At 37.0% G+C, this 22,803-nt stretch overlaps 2 protein-coding genes across 6 annotated transcripts; one reads left to right on the top strand and one right to left on the bottom strand.

Moving 5' to 3' along the window:
- Positions 1-206: 206 nt before the first annotated feature.
- On the bottom strand, positions 207-17,463 carry Lias (lipoic acid synthetase). Of its 5 annotated transcripts, XM_005319922.5 has the most exons (11): positions 17,298-17,459; positions 15,559-15,731; positions 14,243-14,336; positions 12,568-12,648; positions 12,283-12,439; positions 12,145-12,202; positions 9,578-9,706; positions 7,124-7,269; positions 5,530-5,600; positions 4,525-4,636; positions 207-1,333 (listed from the first exon to the last, which is right to left on the bottom strand). In XM_005319922.5, the coding sequence occupies exons 1-11, from the start codon at positions 17,340-17,342 to the stop codon at positions 1,281-1,283; spliced, it is 1,119 nt and encodes a 372-aa protein (XP_005319979.1). In that variant the 5' UTR covers positions 17,343-17,459; the 3' UTR covers positions 207-1,280. The 5 variants fall into 5 exon arrangements, with proteins under 5 accessions (XP_005319979.1, XP_021578407.1, XP_040148470.1 ...); XM_021722732.3 differs by lacking the exon at positions 9,578-9,706 and having other exon boundaries at positions 17,298-17,463; XM_040292536.2 differs by lacking the exon at positions 15,559-15,731 and having other exon boundaries at positions 17,298-17,440.
- A 29-nt stretch (positions 17,464-17,492) lies between these two features.
- On the top strand, positions 17,493-22,429 carry Rpl9 (ribosomal protein L9). The gene is made up of 8 exons (XM_005319921.4): positions 17,493-17,589; positions 18,011-18,057; positions 18,141-18,256; positions 18,807-18,902; positions 19,735-19,867; positions 21,081-21,161; positions 21,764-21,880; positions 22,359-22,429. The coding sequence occupies exons 2-7, from the start codon at positions 18,012-18,014 to the stop codon at positions 21,868-21,870; spliced, it is 579 nt and encodes a 192-aa protein (XP_005319978.1). The 5' UTR covers positions 17,493-17,589; position 18,011; the 3' UTR covers positions 21,871-21,880; positions 22,359-22,429.
- The last annotated feature ends 374 nt before the right edge of the window (positions 22,430-22,803 follow it).

Raw genomic sequence — 22,803 nt, 5'->3', positions numbered from 1 at the left:
GGGACTGCAAAAGATGGGCCAGGCATGGTGGTCCAGTGACTTGGGAGACTGAGGCAGGAGGATCACATGTTTGAGGCCAGTCTGAACAATTTAGCAAGATCCTGTCTCAAATTTAAAAAATTTTGAGGATAGCTTAGTGATAAAGTACCTCTAGGTTCAGTTTTCAGTACTGCAAAAGACCAAAAGAAAACAACAACAAAAAGCAGTCCAATGATGAATTATATATTAGTATTTTGGAAAGAATTCTTTCTTCAGATCATTACTATTATTTAATACAAGCACTTCATCAAAGTAGTATGAGGAATAAATACAACAGTACATGCAGATGTAGCAAGTTACTATACATAATAAGGGTCAATATTTCTTAGATTAAATTTCTTTGTCTCTGACAAAAACGGTCTTAGTGTCATACAGGTATTAAACAAGTTGTCAGTACATAACTATTTTACAGGGTCTGAATTATCCATATCAAGGTAAAACATTCAAACTCTAAAGCTTTCCTAAGTTATTCCACTGGTGCTAGATTATTATTTATATTATATTAGGTAAAGGTCATATGCTATTCATAAGTAAATTAACCACAGTCTCAATCTATGTTTACTGTTTCATTACAGTACCATAAATGAAATTTTATGTATTCATTCTTCATAATGAAGTGCAACAATGACATATAGGCTATCAATGACTTAAAAATATCTTTTGAAAGTTTTTAATATATTTTTAAGTTACAAGGTTAGCAGCAAACCCTTTCAAGAATGCTTTGATTACATTTAGCAGGAAATTATTAAGATAAAGAAAGTATGCTAAAAACCAAATGAATTATCATAATTAAATACATACAGATTGCTAACATTTCTCTTGAAACAGAAAAAAGTCAAAGTTCGCCTGTAATCCCTGCAGCTTGAAAGGCTGAGACAGTAGGATTGTGAGTTCAAAGCCAGCCTCAGCAATTTAGCTGAGGCACTAAGCAACTCAGTGAGGCCCTGTCTCTAAATAAAATACAAAATAGGGCTGGGGATGTAGCTCAGTGGTTGAGTTTCCCTGAGTTCAATCCCCAGTACCAAAAAAAAAAAATCAAGGTGCATCCGCTGAAGTTTAAGCATTCTGGCACCACTTAGGATCCAACTGGAAATATATTTTTAAAATTTCTGTGATCGAGGGCTGGGGATATAACTCAGTTTGTATGTGCTTGCCTTGCATACACAAGGCCCTGGAATCGATTCCCAGCACCATAAAAAATAAAATAAAATTTCTGTGATCTTGAAGGTCTTGTCCAAGTTTTAGAGGGCTTTTGTTTTTCTTTTAGCCACTAGATTTTTCAGGAAAAATTCACCTATTTAAGAAAATGAAAATACATTAATATTAATTTAAAGTTAATAAAAGTAAAACTACTATTTCAGAATTATTCTTCTATGATTTCCCTACAAATTATAAAGAAGATTTGTACTTACCAGCATTTTTCTCTCTTCAATCTCAAAGAAACTATTTTTTAAATCTAAGTATTCCCTATATTTTTGGCTCTTTTTCCCAACAACAAAGAACAGTCTTTTTTTTATTTTAATATATCATATAGTCTTAACTATCAGTTTCTTTCTTTTCTTTCTTTTTTCTTTTTTTTTTTTTTTTTTTTTTTTTGATACTAGGGATTGAACCCAAGGGCGCTGTATCAATGGGCTATCTCCCCCTGAGCCATTTTATTTTGTATTTTAAGATAGGGTCTAGCTAAGTTGCCCAAGTTAGCCTTGCACCTGCAATCCTGTCTCAGCTTCCCAAGTTGCATGTGCCACCACGCTTTCCTCTCAACTATTACTCTTTCTAATAACTCAATATTATAAAGGGTGACCCTATTGTATCTATGGGTCTGCTTCTGTATATTTATTCCATTTTGTGTGCACTATCTATTCCTCATCACTGACAAAGAATTGCTGTTGGCAAAATTCATTTCAGAGAGCAATTTTGTTACATTATTAGCCTGGATCTGATGTTTTTAAAACAGACCTTGTTGCAGTTCAGCACACTCATCTGATGGAATCTCTTCAGCTTATTCCCCTCTAGGGAAGCGAGCACTCTTCATTTATAATGGGCTTTCTCCCCACCCCCTGCATAATAAGTTAGCTGTTTAGAGGGGCACATTCACTTTTCAGGCCATTAGGGTTCCATTTAGTTTATCACTTTTATAGCAGAACTCAATGCTTATCGGCAGAGTTCAGCACTGGAGGGAATCTGATTAACATGTCTTTGTCATCCAACATATATGAGTAGAACTGTGATGACCATATTCAAACTCAATCACCAGGAATCCCAGGATTCAACCCAGCCAAGTAATCAATGCTGCTCCATACCTCATCTAAATCTGGTAGAAGAACCAACATTATCAGGCTCTCATCCATCACCTGAGTATAATGCTCCAGGTAACACAACTCAAATCTTTTACTGGCAACTTAAAAAGCATTTTAAAAGTTCCTTACTCAGGCTGGGACTATGGCTCAGCGATAGCACATTTGTCCAGCATGTGTGAGGCACTGGATTCTATTCTTAGCACCATGTATAAAATAAATAAAATTTTAAAAATTTTTAAAAAACACCTTGAAAAAAGAAGTTCCTTACTCACTCCCTCAAATATTAGAAATTTTATTTTCCCTTAAAAAAAAAAAAAAGAAAAACACCTTTTAAATTATATTACTCTAATCATTCTAGAAGCTGATAGTAGTTTTTTTTTCTTTTCTTTTTTTGGTACTGGGGATTGAACGGGGTAGGGGGGTGGGGGGGGATGCTTTACCGATGAGGTACATCCCCAGCCCTTTTTAAATTTCTAATTTTGAGATAGGGTCTAACTAGATTGCTGAAACTGGCCTCAAACTTGTGATCCTCCTATCTGAACCTTCTGAGTCTCTGGGATTATAGGTATGTGCCACCATGCTTGGCTAGTTCTATTCTTTATACATATTTTTAGCTTGCCAGTAGTTTTGGTTGAAGATTAAATCACATAATTACTGATTTTCAAAGTGCCCCATCCTGTCAGTCACTGTTGAATCAAACTTTAGCATTTAATAACTAGGATAAACTGTTAATTCATGAAAATGTCTTAATTTTTTATAGGAACACTGATATCACTAATACTTGAACACCAATTTTTTCAAATATAATTTATGCTTAATTTAAACATCTATATTTAGACCTCAATTTACAAAATACTCATTTAAAAGAACATTAATAGTAATAACATATTTTAGATCTCAAAAAACACCAGCAGTTTTTTTTAAACTTTTTTTTTTTTAGTTGTAGATGGACGCAATACCTTTATTTAGTATTTTTTATGGGGATCAAATCCAGGGCCTCACACATGCTAGGCAAGCACTTACCACTGAGCTACAACCCCAGCCCTCAGGTGAATATTCTTTTTTTTTTTTTTTAATATTTATTTCTCAGTTTTTGGCGGACACAACATCTTTTGTATGTATGTGGTGCTGAGGATCGAACCTGGGCCTCACGCATTCCAGGCGAGCGCGCTACCGCTTGAGCCACATCCCCAGCCCCATGCTGCTTATTCTTAACAATTATAATTTAATTGTTAAGCCCAACTAACAGGAAAAACATCTGCATTTTTAAGATTACATTCAGTCTTCCGATACGTTCTTATGGACTTATTGATGACCACTATTAAATAACTTTTTTTTTTTGTAGTCCTGGGGATTGAACCCAGGGCCTTAGGCACACTAGACACTCTACCACTGAGCTACATCAACAGCCCTTTTCTTTAAAAAGAAACAATTTTTTTTTTGAAACAAGGTCTCTCTAAGTTGCCCAGGCAGGCCTTTAATTTGTGATCCTCTAACATCAGCCTCCCAAGTAGTTGAGATAACATATGTCTCACACTGTACCTGGTGTCAACTTACTTTTTATCCCTTAGAAAATGCTTTTATTTTCATAAATCATTTTTAGCAACTGATCAAACAAGTGCAGAATTCCACAGGTGAAAACTGCACTGTAGCTAATAAAGCCATTAAAATTTTCTTTAAGGAAAAATATTGAACAAATTTTTGTTGTTGTTGTTACCTCTAGGGGGAAGCACAAAGAAATTAATAGTGCAAACAGCAATGCTATCAAATTTCAGTGCTTAAATTGATCTGAAATTGGGAGTCTGGGGATGCAGCAAGCATCATTTTCAAATGAATATACATTTTCAGAAAACCATATTATATGCTTGACATACTTTGTCATTCCTGAATAATCTACTACTGAAATCCACAGACAGAATAATCAAATAAACTAACTGTTCTTATTTTCATCAGAGTGGCTGAGGGATTTGCTAAGGAACAAACTAGGTTTAAGAGAAACTTCTTAATATATGATCCCTATGGAGCAAAGCTCTAAAGGATGGTCCAGGAAAAAAACACTCTTTTCCCTCTGACAAAAGACAAACACAGCTATTACAATTTGCCTTACAGCTTTAGAGATTTAGGGTAGAACTTAGGGTGGGAAGTTATCAGCCTAAATAAAACCATTCTCTGTAGTTTAACTTACCTGCTTTATATGAAGAACGCACCAAAGGACCACTTGCAGTATAATGAAATCCAAGTTCATTTCCTATTTTTTCCCAGTATTTAAACTTTTCAGGAGTAATATATTCTTCAACCTAGACTTAAATAATGACTTCAGATCAGATTCTAGAATTTCCTAAAATAATTTTGATTCTATATAAAGTTTATACACATGTACTCTCCCCAGCCCTTGCCCGTCCCCCTTCCTTACTAACCACGTGTCTAGTGTAATTACTTGATCACTCTATCAGACCACAATAACAGGAAGGAAATTAAAAAGGAAGGAAAACATATCAATTCTGTATTATATTAGCTGTTCCAAAGGATGGAGAAATAAAATGACATTATCTTTAGTAATTATTTAGCTATATTTTTCCTTCATTGATTAACTGGTAGAATCCAGAGGGCTGGAGGTGTAGTTCAATAATAGAGCACTTGCCTAGCATGTGCAAGGCCCTGGATTTGACCCCAGCACAGAAAAAAATAAAAATAAAATGAAACAAACAAAACAAACCAATCCCTGAAGGATTCTTGAGGAAAAGACTCTTATTTACCTTATATGTTCTGCTTAGCATTGTGATTGGCATACTTTATATTTCAAAGTTTAAAAATGCCAAGAATCACAAAGACTTACTCAACACAACTTTCTTGAACAAATGGATAAATACCCATTACAGTAACAGAAACAGCGCTTCTCTTTCTTACTTCAATGTGGCTCTCACATAATTCTAAAACAAGTCACAGGATCACCAAGTGTCAATGAGTGCACCTTCCAAGTTGTTAATCCTTTTTCTGTAGGTTCACTTGAATCAGACAATTCAGGCAGTGGCAAATAAGCACCAGTGTAGCTACTTTGTATGAATAATAAATAAATGGAAACTGGAACTTATAAATATACATGGAACAATAGTTTCTTATTTTTACCTATGGACAGTGAAGATTTAATTCAAAATACTAAGAAACATTTGGCAATTCAAGATATCTATACCTTAAGGTGGCGCTTCGTTGGCTGCATATATTGTCCTAAAGTTAAACAGTCTACATCTGCTTCACGGAGCGCTACAGGGAAAGAAAAAAAAAAAAAAAAAAGCCTGAATTATATTAGCAGATGTTTTACAATATTAAAATTATAGATCTAAGTATAATTTTCCTGAGGAGTATCTCAAAACAGTTTGAATACTGTGCTAGTCCATAATCCTCATGATGGCAAACAGATACCTATTCATTGAAAAATATTTATGGGCTGGGGATGTGGCTCAAACGGTAGCGCGCTCGCCTGGCATGCGTGCGGCCCGGGTTCGATCCTCAGCACCATATACCAACAAAGATGTTGTGTCTGCCGAGAACTAAAAAATAAATACTTAAAAAAAAAATAAAAAGAAAAGAAAAATATTTATATGTCAGGAACCATAAGGACTGAAAGCATAGGAATAATTAAGATCATCATATGGGGCTGATAGATATAAAAACAAATGACTTTAATACTATGGATTAAATACTAAAATAGGAGTGGAGGGTGTTTTAGAGCAGAAGTCTGTTATGCAGAAAAGGTAAAGGAAACAGAACATGCAAAATCCTGAAAACACCCATATTACAGACCAAACATCCTGCATTAGGCTTTTACTCAATTTTTAAGATATGCTCTTGAGGATATGATCTGACCTCTGATATTATTAGAAAACTTTTAGTAAATAAACTGTATGTATTGTGATAAAAAGCAGCTTTTAATTACTATATGAACTTATTATTTTTTGAACCACTGAATGACTACAAGTAGGCCAAAGACTCAGGGAAAAATAACAACTTTTATATTTCAAAGTTTAAAAAGGCCAAGAATCACAAAGGCTTATGGGAGAGTAAGGTTCACAAATTCCAAAGCCCAGCATGTTTTATGACAATATTACAAGTAAGCTCTTCTCAAAGGCCTAGGTTGGTCTTATTCTACGAATTGTCAGTGTATGGTACATGACTGGCTCTCAAAAACTGTCTGACAGAATAAAAAATAGGGGCTAAGCATGGTGGTGCACACCGGTAATCCCAACAACTTGAGAGGTTGAGAGTGGAGGATTGTGAGTTTAAAGCCAGCCTCAGCAACTTGGCGAGACCCTCTCAACTCAGTGAGACCCTATCTCTAAGTAAAATATAAAAAAGGGATGGGGATGTGGCTCAATGGTTAAGCACTCCTGGGTCAATCCCCAATACCCCCTCCAAAAAAACAACCAAAAACCCATGTGTTCATTGGATGAATGGGTGAGGAATGAAATGGGACATGACTTCATATCTCGACCTTTATACATATAATTCCATGAAATACTAAGAAAACATTTTCCTTTTCATATTGCTGTTTACATCATATGTGCACTATGGGTTAAATCCAGGGCCTGTAATCCTAACAGCTTCAGAGGTTGAGAGTGGGTGTTACCCACATGTATACAATGTGAGCTACACTTGCAATCACACATACTTAGTTCTTACTGGCATTTGCATTGAGACTATAGAAGAAACATAAATTGAACAAGCCTCAAAGTGGGGTTCTTGCTATTACTCAAACAGGAAAGTTTTTTATTTTTAAATTTCTTTACCTTTCATTGTTGCATATACTTGCTCATCATTCTCACCTAAACCCAACATTATTGATGTTTTAGAAATAAGATCAGGCTGAACCTCCTTGGCATGTTTCAGTACACGTAGAGACTGGTCAAAATTGGCCCTGGGATCACGAACTTTCCTGGAAAACAGTAGTGCTGTTGTCAGCAAGAATAACCACAAGTTCAACCAAATACATAGTTATGCAAGCAAACTGGAAGACCAGGAAAGCACATTCTGAACATGATATTACATTATATGGTTCAATGGTAACATCTGTATACAAAAGTCTGATAACCTAGGAAAGAAAAAAAGGCCTCAGTGGGCTCTCTACCTCTGTTAACTTAAGGCTTCTCAAGCCCAGGGCAGAGAAAACTAAAAACACAGAAGAAATTGCTTTAGTTTTATGCGTTGAGAAATCAGAATTCTGAAGCTCAAGATTATAATAATTGTAAGAGACAGTCAAAAGAAAAGAAGATGAACAGAAGTAAAACAATTTTGGCAATGAACAAAGAAAAAACTAACCTGAAACCACATTTCAGAAGGTTGAAACTTTTATGTTCATTTCTTTTCTAAAGACTAAGCTGCCCTCTGCTGGTAAGTACACAACATTGCCATCTCTTAGGTAAAGAAATGTACGATTCTGGAATTTTCACTGGAAAGGATAATGTTTCTTAAGAGAAACTAGGGAACTGGCACCCACTGCTGGCAGTATCATGACAGGGTTGATATAAACTGTGCTAGACTTCAACAATGGCCTCACCATCCTAGTTTAAATGTCAAGAATGCCAAAAGGTCAGAAAGTTGCTGATGTTAAACCAGCATTCGTTTGAATTCGAATGTAGCTTTCTTTTCTAGAATTTATTTGGGTTTTATTTTGTTTTTGTGGTACAGGGGATTGAATCCAGGGGTGTTCTATCACTGACCTACATTCCAGGTCCTTTTTTAAAATTTTGAGACAGAGTCTGAGGGTCTTGGTAATATGCCCAGGCTGGCCTCAAACTTGTGATTCTCCTCTTTCAGGATCCTGGGTTGCTACAATTACAGGGACACCACCATGCTCAGCTTACTATAACTTCTTTTAGGTTCTATGATATCAAATAATATACAAAGCTAATAAAATCACAGCCAACACTTAAGGTAAAGAAAATGAACAATATTAATTTTTCTTGAGGTTTAAAATAATTTTAATTTTTCTGAAATTTGAATATAGTCATTATGTGGAACATTTCTTAATTAGTACTAACAACTAAAATTAACTAGGAAGAGTAAAGAAGATGGGCTAGGGATGTGGCTCAAGCGGTAGTGTGCTCGCCTGACATGCATGCGGCCCGGGTTCGATCCTCAGCACCATATACAAACAAAGATGTTGTGTCCACCGAAAACTAAAAAATAAATATTAAAAAAAAATTCTCTATCTCTAAAAAAAAAAGTAAAGAAGAATAGTGTTTATATTTTAAAAGAGAATTAAAGTAGGGCTGGGGTTATGGCTCAGTAGTAGAATGCTTGCTGGGCACATGTGAGGCAATGGGTTCAATCCTCAGTACCACATAAAAATAATTGTGTCCATCTATAGCAAAATAGCTTAAAAAAAGAGAGAATTAAAGTACATCTGAACAATACCACATTATCTGCTGCATTATTTATTTACTATGTGAATTAGTGGCTTTTTAATTTTCCCAATGCTGGGGATTGAACCCAGGGCTTTGTATATGCTAGGCAAGCACTATACCACTGGGTTACATTCCCCAGTCCCTCAAATGTACTTTTAAGTATTTTCTTTAGAATTACAGCCAAGGCAGTTGCTCTAGTGTAGTTATTTTCCATTTGAAAATTCTTCTTTGAAAAGAGTAATACTCATTGGCATTTGCAAAATGATAGTACTTTTAAAAAAATATGCTTATTATGAGCGCATATATCAAAAATTACATGTGTGCAGTGGTGTATACCTATAATTCAAGCTACCTGGGAGACTGAGGTAGAAGGATCACAAGCTCAAGGCCAGCTTCAGCAATTTAGCAAATCCCTATCTCAAAATAAAAAAGGGCTGTGGATGTAGCTCAGTGGTGGAGCACCCCTGGATTCAATCTACAGTACTGTAAACAACAAACAAACGAAACATGTAAATATAAATACTAAGTTGATAGTAACTGATATTACTGGGAGGAAATATTATTAAATTTAACAGCTTATTTTAATATTATTAAAATATTATTAAAACAGCTTATGCTGTTTTTGTTGGCTTTATTTTCTGATCTTTCTGTAACAAAGAGGTAGTAGAGGAAGGTAGTAGGTAGGGAGGGAGTAAAGGAAGACTGAAGGGAGGGAGGGAGGGAGGGAAGGAAAGTTTATTTTGTAAACATCAACTGCAAGTTGGCTCCTGAAAAGTGAGAATATAAACATATTCCGATCCTCATAACTCTCCCACATTACTCAGTACATGTAATCACCTCTGTAATTCTGGAACTGTTTCTACATTATGTGCATACACATCTAATCCTGACAGTGCAACTTTTTCTATTGCTTTAAGATCTCCTCGGAAATCAGGGGTGAGGCATTCCACAAGAATTTTTGGATTCCTAGGAGAGAAAAAGATAAATATCAAACTGAGGAAAAGAAATGAAATAATTATTACTCAAGATGAATTATCAATACTTATCCAGTATCAGTTTCAACATAGTAATATTCAGAACTTGGCTAAAAAAAAGCATGGACATACAAATGTCCATATATGAGCTATCATATGAAGAAAAAAAAATATCCAGAACATCAAATATTATGTTCATAATGGTTAAAATACACCTTCATGCAAATAATAATCAGAATAAAACTTGAGATTAGGGCTGGGATTGTGGCTCAAGTGGTAGCATACTCGCCTGGCATGCATGAGGCACTGGGCTCAATCCTCAGCACCACATAAAAACAAAATAAATATATTGTGTCCACCTAAAAAAAAAAAAAAACTAAAAAAAATATATTAAAAATAACCTTGAGATTAGATAAGACTTTCAAACCTAATTTAAGTAAATTTTTAAAAAATAAAATATGAAATATTAAAACATTAAATATATTTTCTTGTTTGGAAAGAAAATTAGGATATTTCTTATGTGAACACAAATATTACTTGATTGATTCAATTCTGTCTTCTATAATTTATCAAATAGTGTCTTCCCATCTTCCTCTAGGCAAACATTTCACAAATGCTATAGATTTTAAAAACTATTTTCTGGGTTGCTGTGACTTGAGTTTTGCTTAAATGAAGAACAAGCTAAACATTAATCTTCCTATTTATACTGTGGCTATGTCTACTCATTCAAGCATTATAATGTGAACTAGGTCACAGAGCTGTTTCCTTTGACACTAGCAGAAATGATTCAGACAGCTGACAAATTTTTTCATGAACCCAATGGCAAAGTGTCTGGAATTGTTCCCTGAAAGAACAGATTAAAAAAAAAAAGACCACACATATACCCTCTCATGAATACAGAAATGTTGAAAGAATATATCCCAGAACTCACTGTTTTTTTTTTTTTAGAGAGAGAATTTTAACATTTATTTATTTTTTTCTCGGCGGACACATCTTTGTTGGTATGTGGTGCTGCTGAGGATCGAACCCGGGCCGCACGCATGCTAGGCGAGCGCGCTACCGCTTGAGCCACATCCCAGCCCCTAGAACTCACTGTTTTTAAACTTCAAGTTGAGACCCATTAGTGGCTTGAGGAAGAAATTTAGTGGGTTGCAAACATATTTTTATTCAAAAGAATTTAAACAATTATTTTGGTATTGGGGATTAAATCCAAGGGTGCTTTATCACTGAGTTACATCCTTAGCCCTTTTTATTTTTTAGTTTGAGACAGGGTCTTACTAAGTTATGGAGGTCAGCTCTGAGCCTGTGATCCTGTTGCCTCAAGACTCCCAAGTTCCACTGATGTCGTGTATTTAAAAAAAAATAATAAAATCAATTAAAAAAAAAAAAGACTCTCAAGTTGTGGGGATTGGAGGCATATGACACTGTGCCCAACCACAAATATTTTAAAAAAGAAACTCTAATAGATGTAAAATAGAAAATACTGGGGAATCATTAGAAAAACATTAAGTATGCTAGATGCTAGATAAGCACTGAGTTATAGGAAATGATCAGAGTTCCTTTTCAGTGCTTTTTTATTTTTTGGTACGGGGGATTGAACCCAGGGACACTTCATCATTGAGCCACATACCTGGCCTTTTTTAAAAATTTTCAAACAGGGTCTTGTTAAGTTACCTAGGGCATCACTAAGTTGGTGAGGCTGCCTTTGAACTTGCAATTCTCTTGACTCAACCTCTAAGGTCACTGGGATTACAGGTGTGCGCCCCCATGCCCAACATCCCTAACTATTTTTAAATGATTATTAATTCAAAGTCAGTGCTCAGAAGACCACAGCTTAATACTTTTTAAAGAGTATCACTTAACATTCATACTAATGCTCAAATATGAACCCCTAAAATGTCCAGTAAATATGTATATGTAAGCACCAATATACTTTATTTGGCTGGGGGGGCAGGTGTCGGGGATTGAATTCAGGGGCACTCAACCACTGAGCCACATCTCACTGAGTTGCTTTAGCCCCTTACCATTGTTGAGGCTGGCTTTGAACTCGAAATCCTCGTCTTAGCCTACCAAGCCATTTGGATTACAGGCGTGTGCCACCACATCCAGCACCAATATACCTTTTCTGGAGAAATGGTCACATACTTTTCAGTAGATTATCAAAAGGGTATAAAATCCTCCAAAAGGTTAATAACCACTGGTGGTTTTTTAAAAAATTTTTAGTTGTAGATTTATTTTATTTATTTATCTTTATGTGGTGCTGAGGATCGAACTCAGTTCCTCACATGTGCAAGGCAAGCACTCTACCACTGAGCTACAACCCCAGCCCTAATAACCCCTAATAACCACTGTTAGGTGAAGGCTTTAAACTAATTTATATAACTCCAAAAAAAGTCCTTAAAATACACAAATAAATGCAGAAACAAGTACCTTTCCTTAAGGTATGATACAGTCTTTGCAATGTGCTCAGCTCCCCCATCAGGTATATCTAGAAAGAAAATAATCTGCTCAGGATAATGTCACCATTTAGAAAGTCAATATCTTTAGACACCATGATGACACACTAACCATCTCGATCCACAGATGTCAGCACAACATAATCCAGACCCCACTCTGCAATTGCCTTTGCAGTATTGTAGGGCTCACTGGTATCCAGGGGAGGTGGATTTCTTGCAGTCTTAACTGAACAAAATCTGCAACCTCTTGTACACGTGTCACCCATTAACTAGAATAGAGATGTTATAATTTAAGTCAAGTAGACAGATGACTCTTTCATAATTGCTTTTTACTGAGGACACAAAATATCCCGTTTCCATTTCTAGACTAAAGTTTCAAAGGTTGAGCTTGTCTTACCATGATTGTGGCTGTGGCAGTGGCATATTCTCCACCTCCCCAACACTCTCCAATATTGGGACATCGAGCTTCCTCACATACCTGTAAGTAAAAGGGAACAGAATACAATCAGGTTGAAACTACCAACCAGTTGAACAAATACTGGTTCAGTATTGAGGCACCCATTGTTTACAACATATTTCTTTTTAAATTCACTATTCAAAAATTCTGTTAAGGGGCTGGAATTGTGGCTCAGTGGTAGACTAGCATGGATGGGACCCGGGTTCAATCCTCAGCACCACATAAAAATAAAGGCATTGTGTTATGTCCATCTACACCTAAAAAAAAAAAAAATTCTGCCAAATCATATATTAAGATCTCATTTTTAAATTGAAAAGTATACAAATATAAATATTTTATATGTTTAAAGAAATTGGTCTGAGTCATGCATGGTGGCGCACTCTTGTAATCCCAGTGGCTAGGGAGACTGAGGCAGAAGGATCACGAGTTCAAAGCCAGCCACAGCAACGGCGAGGTGCTAAGCAACTCAGTGAGACCCTGTCTCTAAATAAAATACAAAAAAGGGCTGGGGATGTGGCTCAGTGGCCAAGTGCGCCTGAGTTCAATCCCCAGTACCAAAAAAAAGAAATCGGTCTAAAATGATATACATTAAACAGTTAAGGGGTGTGGTTAATAGTTGAGATTTTTCATATTTAATTTTATACTCTTTCCAACATTTTAATTTTATACTCTTTCCAATATAATTTCTATTATAAAACCAACAGGCTGGATACAAGCTGGGTGTGGTGACACAAGCCTAAATCCCAGGAACTCAGGAGGCTGAGGCAGGAGGATTGGAAGTTCAAGGCTAGCCTCAGCAACTTAGCAAGGCCCTAAGGACTTAGCGAGACCCTGTCTCAAAATAAAACATAAAAAAAGGGCTGTGGGGCCAGGGTTGTGGCTCAGTGGTAAAGCACTTGACTAGCATGCATGAGGCACTGAGTTCAATCCCTGGCACCGCATAAAAAATAAACAAATAAAATATAGGTATTGTGTCCACCTACAGCTGTGGATGTGGCTCAGTAAACAACCCTGGGTTCAATTCCCAGTAACAAAAAAACAAAAACACCAAGCTGGGTACAGTGGCATGTACCTGTAGTCACAGCCACTTGGAAGGCTTAGGTGGGAGGACTATTTGAGTCTAAGAGTCTGAGGCTAGCCTGGGAACAATTTTTATTTGTCTCAAAACAAAACAAAAACCTTTGTTTCTCTAGTTGCAGGGGAAAATCTTGTTTTGTACTATTAAATGAGACATTAATATAATCACCCTTTATTTCTTTTGCAGGAATAATTATTTTAAATGATTTTTATTTGTTTGCTTTGGGCAGTGATGGGGATGGATACCCAGAGCCTCAAAAATGCCTAGGCAAGCACTCTATCAGTGAGCTACAGCCTCAGCCTCTAAATAATTCCCCCCACCCTAATATTGAGGATTGAATCCAGGGCCTTGCATATGGTAGGCAAATACTCTACCATTGAGCCATACCTATCTCCAATGTATTTTTAACATTGGTAATAATGCATCACTTAACGTTTTTCATTCATTTTCCTTGCTGTATTTATATATGAATTAATAATTTCTAAGTTATAAATATGTATGAACATTTATAACCATGGATTAAGATTGACAACTTACTGTATGGAGATTTAAATTTCGCAAAGTATTTTTCAGTTTATTGTAATTTTTCCCCATGGGAATCTCTGTCTTTAGCCATGGAGGTAGTCTTAACCTAAGGAAAGTCAAAGATAACTATCCATTAACAAACAGGCAAACAAGTAATCACACATCCTTGAAGTTACTTTGTTCTATTATAATTCTTAGTTAAATTTTTTTCCATAATCCTGGATTAACCCTTATTAATTTCTGCTGTGGGCATAAGAACAAAGATTCAAATTTAGGATTCCTCAAATCACATTAGAAAACACTGATATTGGAATCTAACAGACCTTTTTATATATTTTTTAAATTTTTAAATTTGTTTTAATTAGTTGTACATAACAGTAGAATGTACTTTGATATATCATATATAATGGAGTATAATTTCTTCTGGTCCTTTTTATTTTAGAGACAAGATCTCACTGAGTTACTTAGGGGCTCCATAAATTGCCAAGCCTGGCTTTGAACTTGCAATTCTCCTGCCTCAGGCTCCCAAGCTGCTGGGATTACAGGTGTGCATCACCTCGCCTGGTTACCCAAAGTAATATTAATTCACAGTAAGCAGAGATGCCAACTGTGCAGTATCAGCTTATATTCTTGATTTTATGGTGGTGATTAAATGGCAAAATTCTAATATTTGAAATGGAATTAAGTATACTTGGTTTCACCATGACTGTACTCACTTATGATCTGGAAGTTGTTGGATAAATATTTTTCAAAACAATTTGCCATCTGCATTAAATTCTCATTATTCTTTTAAATTACAGCAAGGGAGGGGGAAAATAGGAAATTAATTAGTTAAGGCAAGATATACATAGATCTTATGTAAATTGACTGGGAGCAGTTAGATCATCAATACCCACTAATAATGAAAATTTTATCAAGGTCTAGATGGGTGTGGTGGTGCACGCCTATAATCCCAGCAGCAGCTCAAGAGGCTGAGGCAGAAGGATCCTAAGTTGTAGACCAGCCTCAGCTAGGCCATAAGCAATTTATTGAGACCCTGTCTTGAAATAAAAACCAAAAGGGGCAGAGGGTATAGCTCTCTGAAATAAAAAAAAGGGGGGGGGCAGGGGTTAAGCACCACTGAGTTCAATCCCTAATTTAAAACAAAACAGAAAATCACGAAAAGATTTCAGCATTCTCATCAACTTACATGTTCTCTCTTTTTTCTAATGACCTTTCACTAAATTAAACAAGCCTGAAATTAAAAATATACCCTAGGACTTGGTTACATCTGAAAATAATGCACAGTAAGGAATGGGACATTGAAATTATCTCAAATTCTCAGTTACCTTTCTCCTTTCTGGCGTTTTAAGTTTCCTTTATATTCCTCCCAGGTGCTCTTGTCTGCAAGATCCCCAGACACAAAATCTTGAAGATCTGGTCCATTCTGTAAAAATTCTTTTTTTTTATCTGGCAAGGAACTTAATGACCTGATTGGACTGTATAAATATCTTCCAAATACCTAAAGAAAGAGTTCATTATGACATTCATTTAGTGGGTTCTGGGATAATTTAGTTTTAACCCATTATAATATCTAAAAGATACCTGGTGCTATGGTGTATGCCTGTACTCTTAGAGACTAGGGAGAATGAGGCAGGAGAACTTTGAATTTGAGGCCAGCTTGGACAATCTGGTGAGACCTCATCTCAAAATAAAAATTAAAAAGGACTGGGGATATAGTTCAGTGGAAGAGTGCTCCCCCCACCCCTGGGGTTTCATCCCCAATAACACAAAAACAACAACAACAAAAAACCCCACAATAGAACAAATCTAAAAGGAAGGGAGGGTAAAAGCAAAGAAGTGATGCAGAAATTATATCAAGTGGTTTACTGCTTACAAGATTGGAATCTAAGATTAAAGAAGAATCTAGAAGGAAACAAACCCAAAGAATAGGAATGAACTTCTGAATACCAAGTTTAGAATAGATTTAAAAACCTTTGGAAGTATCTATCATAGATCACACTTTTATGCCCTTTTTACTTTATATTTTGAGACAGGGTCTTGCTAAATTGCTGAGTCTGACCTTGAACTTGGTATCCTCTCAAATAGTTGACATTACAAGGGTGGGCTAAGGTGGCCAGGTTCACTACCCTTCTTAACAGTACTAAAACTTCGTCTTTCAACAAACTTAAACTGCAGTAACTGAAGATGCCAGGGCTATACATTTTCTATTCCTGACTTGAGTCAGATATGTTTAAAAGGAAATTTGCAATAAATCTCTCTAGCTTTGTGTTTGGGGTAAAGTAAACATGTTAAAATGTAGTGCTAATATCTAGTTGGTTCCAGAAAACAGGAAGTAGTAAAACCAAACCTAAGCCCACCAGCCTCTCGCACTAGTTTATGCTGGTGTCTTGGTTTTTGTTTGTTTGGGTGATGCTGGAATTGAATTACCCAGCACTCACACTTGCGAAGGACTCACTTTCCCTTTAAACTACAGTCCCCAGCCCTGTTTCTGTGCGGCAGAAAACAGCCCTGGCAGTTAACCACTGCGCATTTGAGTGTAAGAAACCACAGTATTTGACTTCTAGATCTGAATACAAACATGCACGAGACAGGCAAAACACTGTAAAATTAAAGGGATCTTCAATAGCTCAAAAGAAAAAAAATATCTGTTAGAGCACTGCATGATTGGTAGTGCACTTATCCACGTCTACAGCTTTAGCCCAGAGGGCAGGCTGTGTTCTCAGCTGCAAGAGTGGTGTCTAATATACAGGAAGAGCCCAACGATGTGGGTTGAGCCCTGTTGTGGTCCTTTAAATATAAGGAACAAACCACTCTAAGCAGGGAAAAAAAAAAAAAAAAAAAAGACAAAACCAAAATCCATCATCACCGACCCAGAGAGACCTTCAAACAAAACAAGATCAGGGACTACTTCATGGGGATGTCAGGAGAATTAAACGAGATAATACAATAAACGTTTTGAAAAGTGCCTGGCTTCAAGCAAAAGCGTTGGCCTTCATTACGGAGTGCTCCGAAGAGAAGGGAACCCCTCACCCCACGCCTGCACGCTTGTCGCCCCGCTGCTCACCCGGAGCCCCAGGGTGCGAGCAGCGTCCCCGCCGCGTAGAGACATCGCCTCTTTAGACCTAGTAGGGTCGAGGGATCACACCAATGCCAGGGAAAAGACTGATCGATAAACCGTCGCTCGGCTTATGACAATCACCAGAACTACCCCTAAGCCCGTGTAGCTTGAACTGTTCCGCAATTGGCTGCTTTAGTCTTAGTGGCGTCGCGCACTCATTACGCAATACGCAGAGTCCTTACGGGCTTCAAATACGTGATGACGAAAGACGCTTTCTCTTTCCCGTATCTACTGCGAGGTGAGGAGGATAGTGATTTCTGTGGGCCCTGGGAATCTGAAGCCATCGGCTCTAGGAAAGCTAACAGCATGGGTTTTGCGCTCTCAGCTTTTACCCTGATTGTCTCCCGGCGCGGCGAGTGCCGTGTGGATCTGCTGGCGCGAGATGCGAGTTCTGTATTGGGGCTTTAGGCCTAACCCTACCGCTCTGCCTTACCGGGATGGCGCGCCGGGCTGGGATTCCAGGGTTGGGCCGACAGTGTGTTAGCCAGCAAGGCTTCGTAACACCTCTTTGGGGGCTGCACCTACCAGCCCCGGACGCACCGGAGGCCACTCTTAGTTTGGGTCATATCCTCCCACGTCTCCCGGCACTTTCCTGTGGGAGTGGAACTCTGGCGAAAACACTCCCTGCAATGGCCTGACTCCAAGTGTTTGTGTTTCAGAATGAAGACCATTCTCAGCAATCAGACTGTCGACATTCCAGAAAATGGTACGGAACTTGCGGTTTTTCTGATGGGTGTTTACTACGTGTTCTAAGCCTTCTGTAATCTCAGAATTCATTCTCTCTCGTAGTCGACATTACTCTGAAGGGACGCACAGTTATTGTGAAGGGCCCAAGAGGAACCCTCCGGAGGGATTTCAATCATATCAATGTGGAACTCAGCCTCCTTGGAAAGAAAAAGAAGAGGGTAAGGTGTAGATAACTTATGTTGCTCGTTCGGATGGTAGTTATCTATAATAGCATTAAATTTGGTTGCTTGTAAAGTTTCCCAATTGAGCAACGTTTGGCTTTTAAGTTTAGCATCCAAAATAAATTTTGCTTTAATGAGATTGGAATATCAGATTCTGAATACAATATACTGTAAAGCTCAATATCTAGTAGTCATTCTCAAAGCGGTTTTAATACTAATACAAGTTAAATTTATTTATGTGATTGCTTAAAAAGTAAGAATTTAAACCAGTAATGGGGATTTTTTTGGACTTGATTTTATTTTCCAGTGGTAAAGTTTGTTGCGACTTGTTTGGGAGTTTTCAACGTGAATCTGAGTACCTTTGGTGTACAGCAATAAAAACATTTGTCAAATGTAGGAGACTTTGTTTGTGGTTGGATTTTCCCAGTTGAAAATCCTATGCTTTAATTGGGGCTAATTCTAGAATCTAGAGTAATTCATTGGAAAAAAAAATGAACTGTTCTCCTTCAAGCCTACTTATTTATGGGAAGTTTTTGTTGTGTTACAGCTACGTGTTGACAAATGGTGGGGAAATAGAAAGGAACTGGCCACTGTTCGCACCATCTGTAGTCATGTACAGAACATGATCAAGGGTGTTACACTGGTAAGCTGACTGATAAAGACATTCCCCCTACTCTTTTATTTTACTTTTGAAAGTTTTCTAAGCTGTATTATATATGTGTGTGTGTGTGTTTATTATATATATAGAGAGAGACATGTCTGTGGCCAGGAATGGATTATCCATAAGAGTAGGCTGAGGGTGTGGAACTTTTTTGACTGTAGTGCTGGTGCTTATTATTAATAGAAAATCAGCTATACCATAGCACATAGATAGGCTTTGCTTACTTAATGGTAAGCCACCATTAGGACCCTACAACCCTGCCTGTTTCCCTAAATGCATGTTTGATGTCACTATTGATTTCAAGTCTCCCACCCCTAAAGTAAAGTTTGTGTTGACTTGTGTGTATGCATTAAAACCTGGTCCCTCTAGACTATACCTAATAAGGGAATCCTGCGCTTAACCTCTATTATGGACCTATTAAATGTTTTCTACTGCGTATCCCTGATTCCAGACTAAGTTCCTTGAAGGTAGAAGCCCTGTCATACTTGATATTCTCAATTCTGCCATTAGTCTCAGTAAATGTTAGTCTGAAAATGTGGGATTTGGGGGTGTTCTCATTAAAAGGTGTTAGCATTGTTTACTGTGGGCATAAAGGTAACAAAAATAAGTGCTGCTTTAAGAAGCTTTGCTGTCCAGTGAGGAGACATAAAATTGTGTACCTGTAGTGTACCAGTAATAAAAATGTTGTCGGAGGGTTAGTATAGGTGTTAGTAGGAAACCTTGACAATGAATGCAATATGGGAACTGTTAAGTTTTTAAATTATAAGTAACATAAACATCCTACTAAATTTTAAAGTGAATTTCTTTTAACTAGGGCTTCCGTTACAAGATGAGGTCTGTGTATGCTCACTTCCCCATCAACGTTGTTATTCAGGAGAATGGGTCTCTCGTTGAAATCCGAAATTTCTTGGGTGAAAAATATATCCGCAGGGTTCGGATGAGGACAGGTATGTTGTATGTGACCTCAGATATGATTCAGAAATTGTAAGTCTTTTGAAGCCTGGTTTTTTGGGTTGGTGTGACTATAAGTATTTCAGAATTGTCTAAGGATATATTGCTCTAAGGATAGCTTTGAACTTGTGATCCTCCTGCCTCTGTCTCCCAAATTTCTGGGATTACAGGCAAGTGCCACCATATCTGGCTGCATTGTGATGTTTTGATGGACATATGCATAAGTAGAATGATCAAATTAGGATATTTAACATGTTCATCTCCTATTTTTTGGTGATAAAAACTCTCAGATTCCAAAAATATCTTAGTTATTAGCCTACATTCTGCCTAGGTTTAAATTTCAATTCTTGCTTGGAGCATTTTGTTTCTCTGTAGCTTATTGTACTCATCTGTTTAGTGGGAACTATATTATGACCAAATGAGTTTAAAATTTAAAAGCATTCAAAATAGTGCTTGTCTAATACAGAGTAAACACTGAACCTTTAGTTTTATGTATCCCCCCCCCAGTGTGCCCTTTTTATATATTTATTTTTTAGTTCTCGGCAGACACAACATCTTTGTTTGTATGTGGTGCTGAGGATCGAACCCAGGCCGCACGCATGCTAGGCGAGCGCGCTATTGCTTGAGCCACATCCCCAGGCCCCCACCCCACCCCACCCCCCAGTGTGCTCTTGGTTAGGGTAGGGAAGAAGGGAAAGAAAGGAGATCTTGGTGCCAATTTCTATGTAATAGCTGTTTTCTGCAACATTTAATGAGAATCCCCATGTAAAAAATAAACTTTCAGGGATAATAAATATGTACAAAGAGTTGGTACAGAACTTTGTTTTTGGTGCAGGAATTGAACCCAGGGGTGTGTAACCCACCACTAAGCTACATCCCTAGTCCTTTTTATTTTGAGACAGGGTCTCTCTAAGTTGCTGGGCTAGTCTCAAAGCCTCCCAAATTATTAGGATAACAAGTGTGAACTACTATTCCTAGATTGGTATAGAGCCGACTAAGTTGTACTGTCGAGTCTCTGAGTCTGACTATGATTCATTCCAGCCAGAACACAAATTTTAAAATTTTGGCTGATATAAGCCAGATCCTATAAAGCAAAAACCTCAAGAGAAAATTGGTTTGTTGTATGGAATTTTAAATGGAGTTAATTACTAGTGGGATTTAAGTATTTGTTTATTCTAACACGATGCAAATGCTTTTTTGCCTTTTCAGGTGTTGCTTGTTCAGTGTCTCAAGCTCAGAAAGATGAATTAATCCTTGAAGGAAATGATATTGAACTTGTTTCAAATTCAGGTTTGTATGTTCCCAATACCAGTTATGCCTGCAAAATCTTGTTTAAATTTTAAATAAAAAGTTGACTCTGGGCTGGGATTGTGGCTCAGCGCTCGCCTAGCACGGGCGGGACCCGGGTTCGATCCTCAGCACCACAAAGTGTACACAAAACTTGATGGTACAGATTGTTCACTGAACATGGTCCTTGGTACAGTCAAGAGACCACGTAGAAAAGTGTATATACACAAGTTGCCAGCAAAACATGGTATATTGTTTGATAACCTTTTTTCAGTAGATAGAAGATTTAGATTTAAAAGTGTAGTAAGTAGTTGTTTATTATGATTATCAAGTATCCTATGTATAATTGTGTTGTATACTTTTGACAGGCAACACAATAAATATTTTTCACACTTGTGAAAAAGGTTTGTTCTTGCTGGCATCACCAAGAACAAATGTAAGTGATGTGTTCACTAGTACAGTTTCACTAGATGTAGGAAATTTTTTGTCTCTGTTATTACCTTATGGAATCATTGCTGTATATTTGGTTCATTGTTAACCAAAATGTGCTGTACCTGATTGCTTTTTAAGATGAAATAATTGACTTTTTTTTATTATTCCTATAGCCGCTTTAATTCAGCAAGCCACAACAGTGAAAAACAAGGATATCAGAAAATTTTTGGATGGTATTTATGTTTCTGAAAAAGGAACAGTTCAACAGGCTGATGAATAAGATCTAAGAGGTAGGTTCTTTAGTGTCTGTTTTTGTTTTGTGTTACTAGGGATTAAACTCAGGGCTTTGCACATACTAGGCAAGAGCTCCACTATTAAGTTATATCCCCAGCTATTTATGCTAAGTTACCTAGGCTGGCCTAGAACTTGTTATCCTCCTGCCTCTGTCTTCTAAGTAGTTGGGATCACAGGTGAGCACTATCATGCCTGCTAATGTCTATAAGATTGATTACTGCTTTAGATGGGTTTTTAATATACTGAGACTTAAATAGAGCTTGCTGAGCATGAGCAACATGTCTAGGCTCCATTCCTCATTCTCCAAAAAGAAAGAAGACTTAAATTGAAATTATATTAATGGTAGAGAATGGAGCACAGTAAATTCTAAGTTTACAGTTTACTATGAACAATATATCACAATATATTTAATGATAATTTACAACTTTAATGGACAAAGGTAACTGATGGAGATATTTTTATTTCTTTTTACAGATGTCCAGTCACAGAAACACGTCCTGGAGTCAATTTGATATTTCACTGATGCAATAAAAGATCTCTATTGACTTTGGACTTAATCCTTTCCAGCGGGTTGAATAAACTTTAGTGTCCTTTCAAAGGAACAGAACAGAAATTTTTTTTCTAGTTTATTTTTTTCTTCTTGGGAACAAGTGGTTTGAATCTGGTTCTTGAATACTAGGTAAATCTCAGGCAAAAAGAAATTGGTACCTGTGACAGGCAATGTTTACCTAGTTTTTCAATGGATAGAGAGCTTTGGGGAAGATCTGAAGGGGTTTTAATATTTTTGAGGCAGGAATTTGAATATTTGGTGAGGTAGGTGCACTCTAGTAACTTGTGAAAAAGTTCGGAAAAATGAAACAATATACTCAGGATGGAGATGTGCAGTTAATTTGTGAAATATTGCTGACCATATTACTGT

This window comes from Ictidomys tridecemlineatus, chromosome 9 (genome assembly GCF_052094955.1).
Source record: "Ictidomys tridecemlineatus isolate mIctTri1 chromosome 9, mIctTri1.hap1, whole genome shotgun sequence".
Taxonomy (NCBI): Eukaryota; Metazoa; Chordata; class Mammalia; order Rodentia; family Sciuridae; genus Ictidomys; species Ictidomys tridecemlineatus.
The sequence above is the reverse complement of the archived record's forward strand: the minus strand, read 5'-3'. Positions and strand labels throughout refer to the sequence as shown.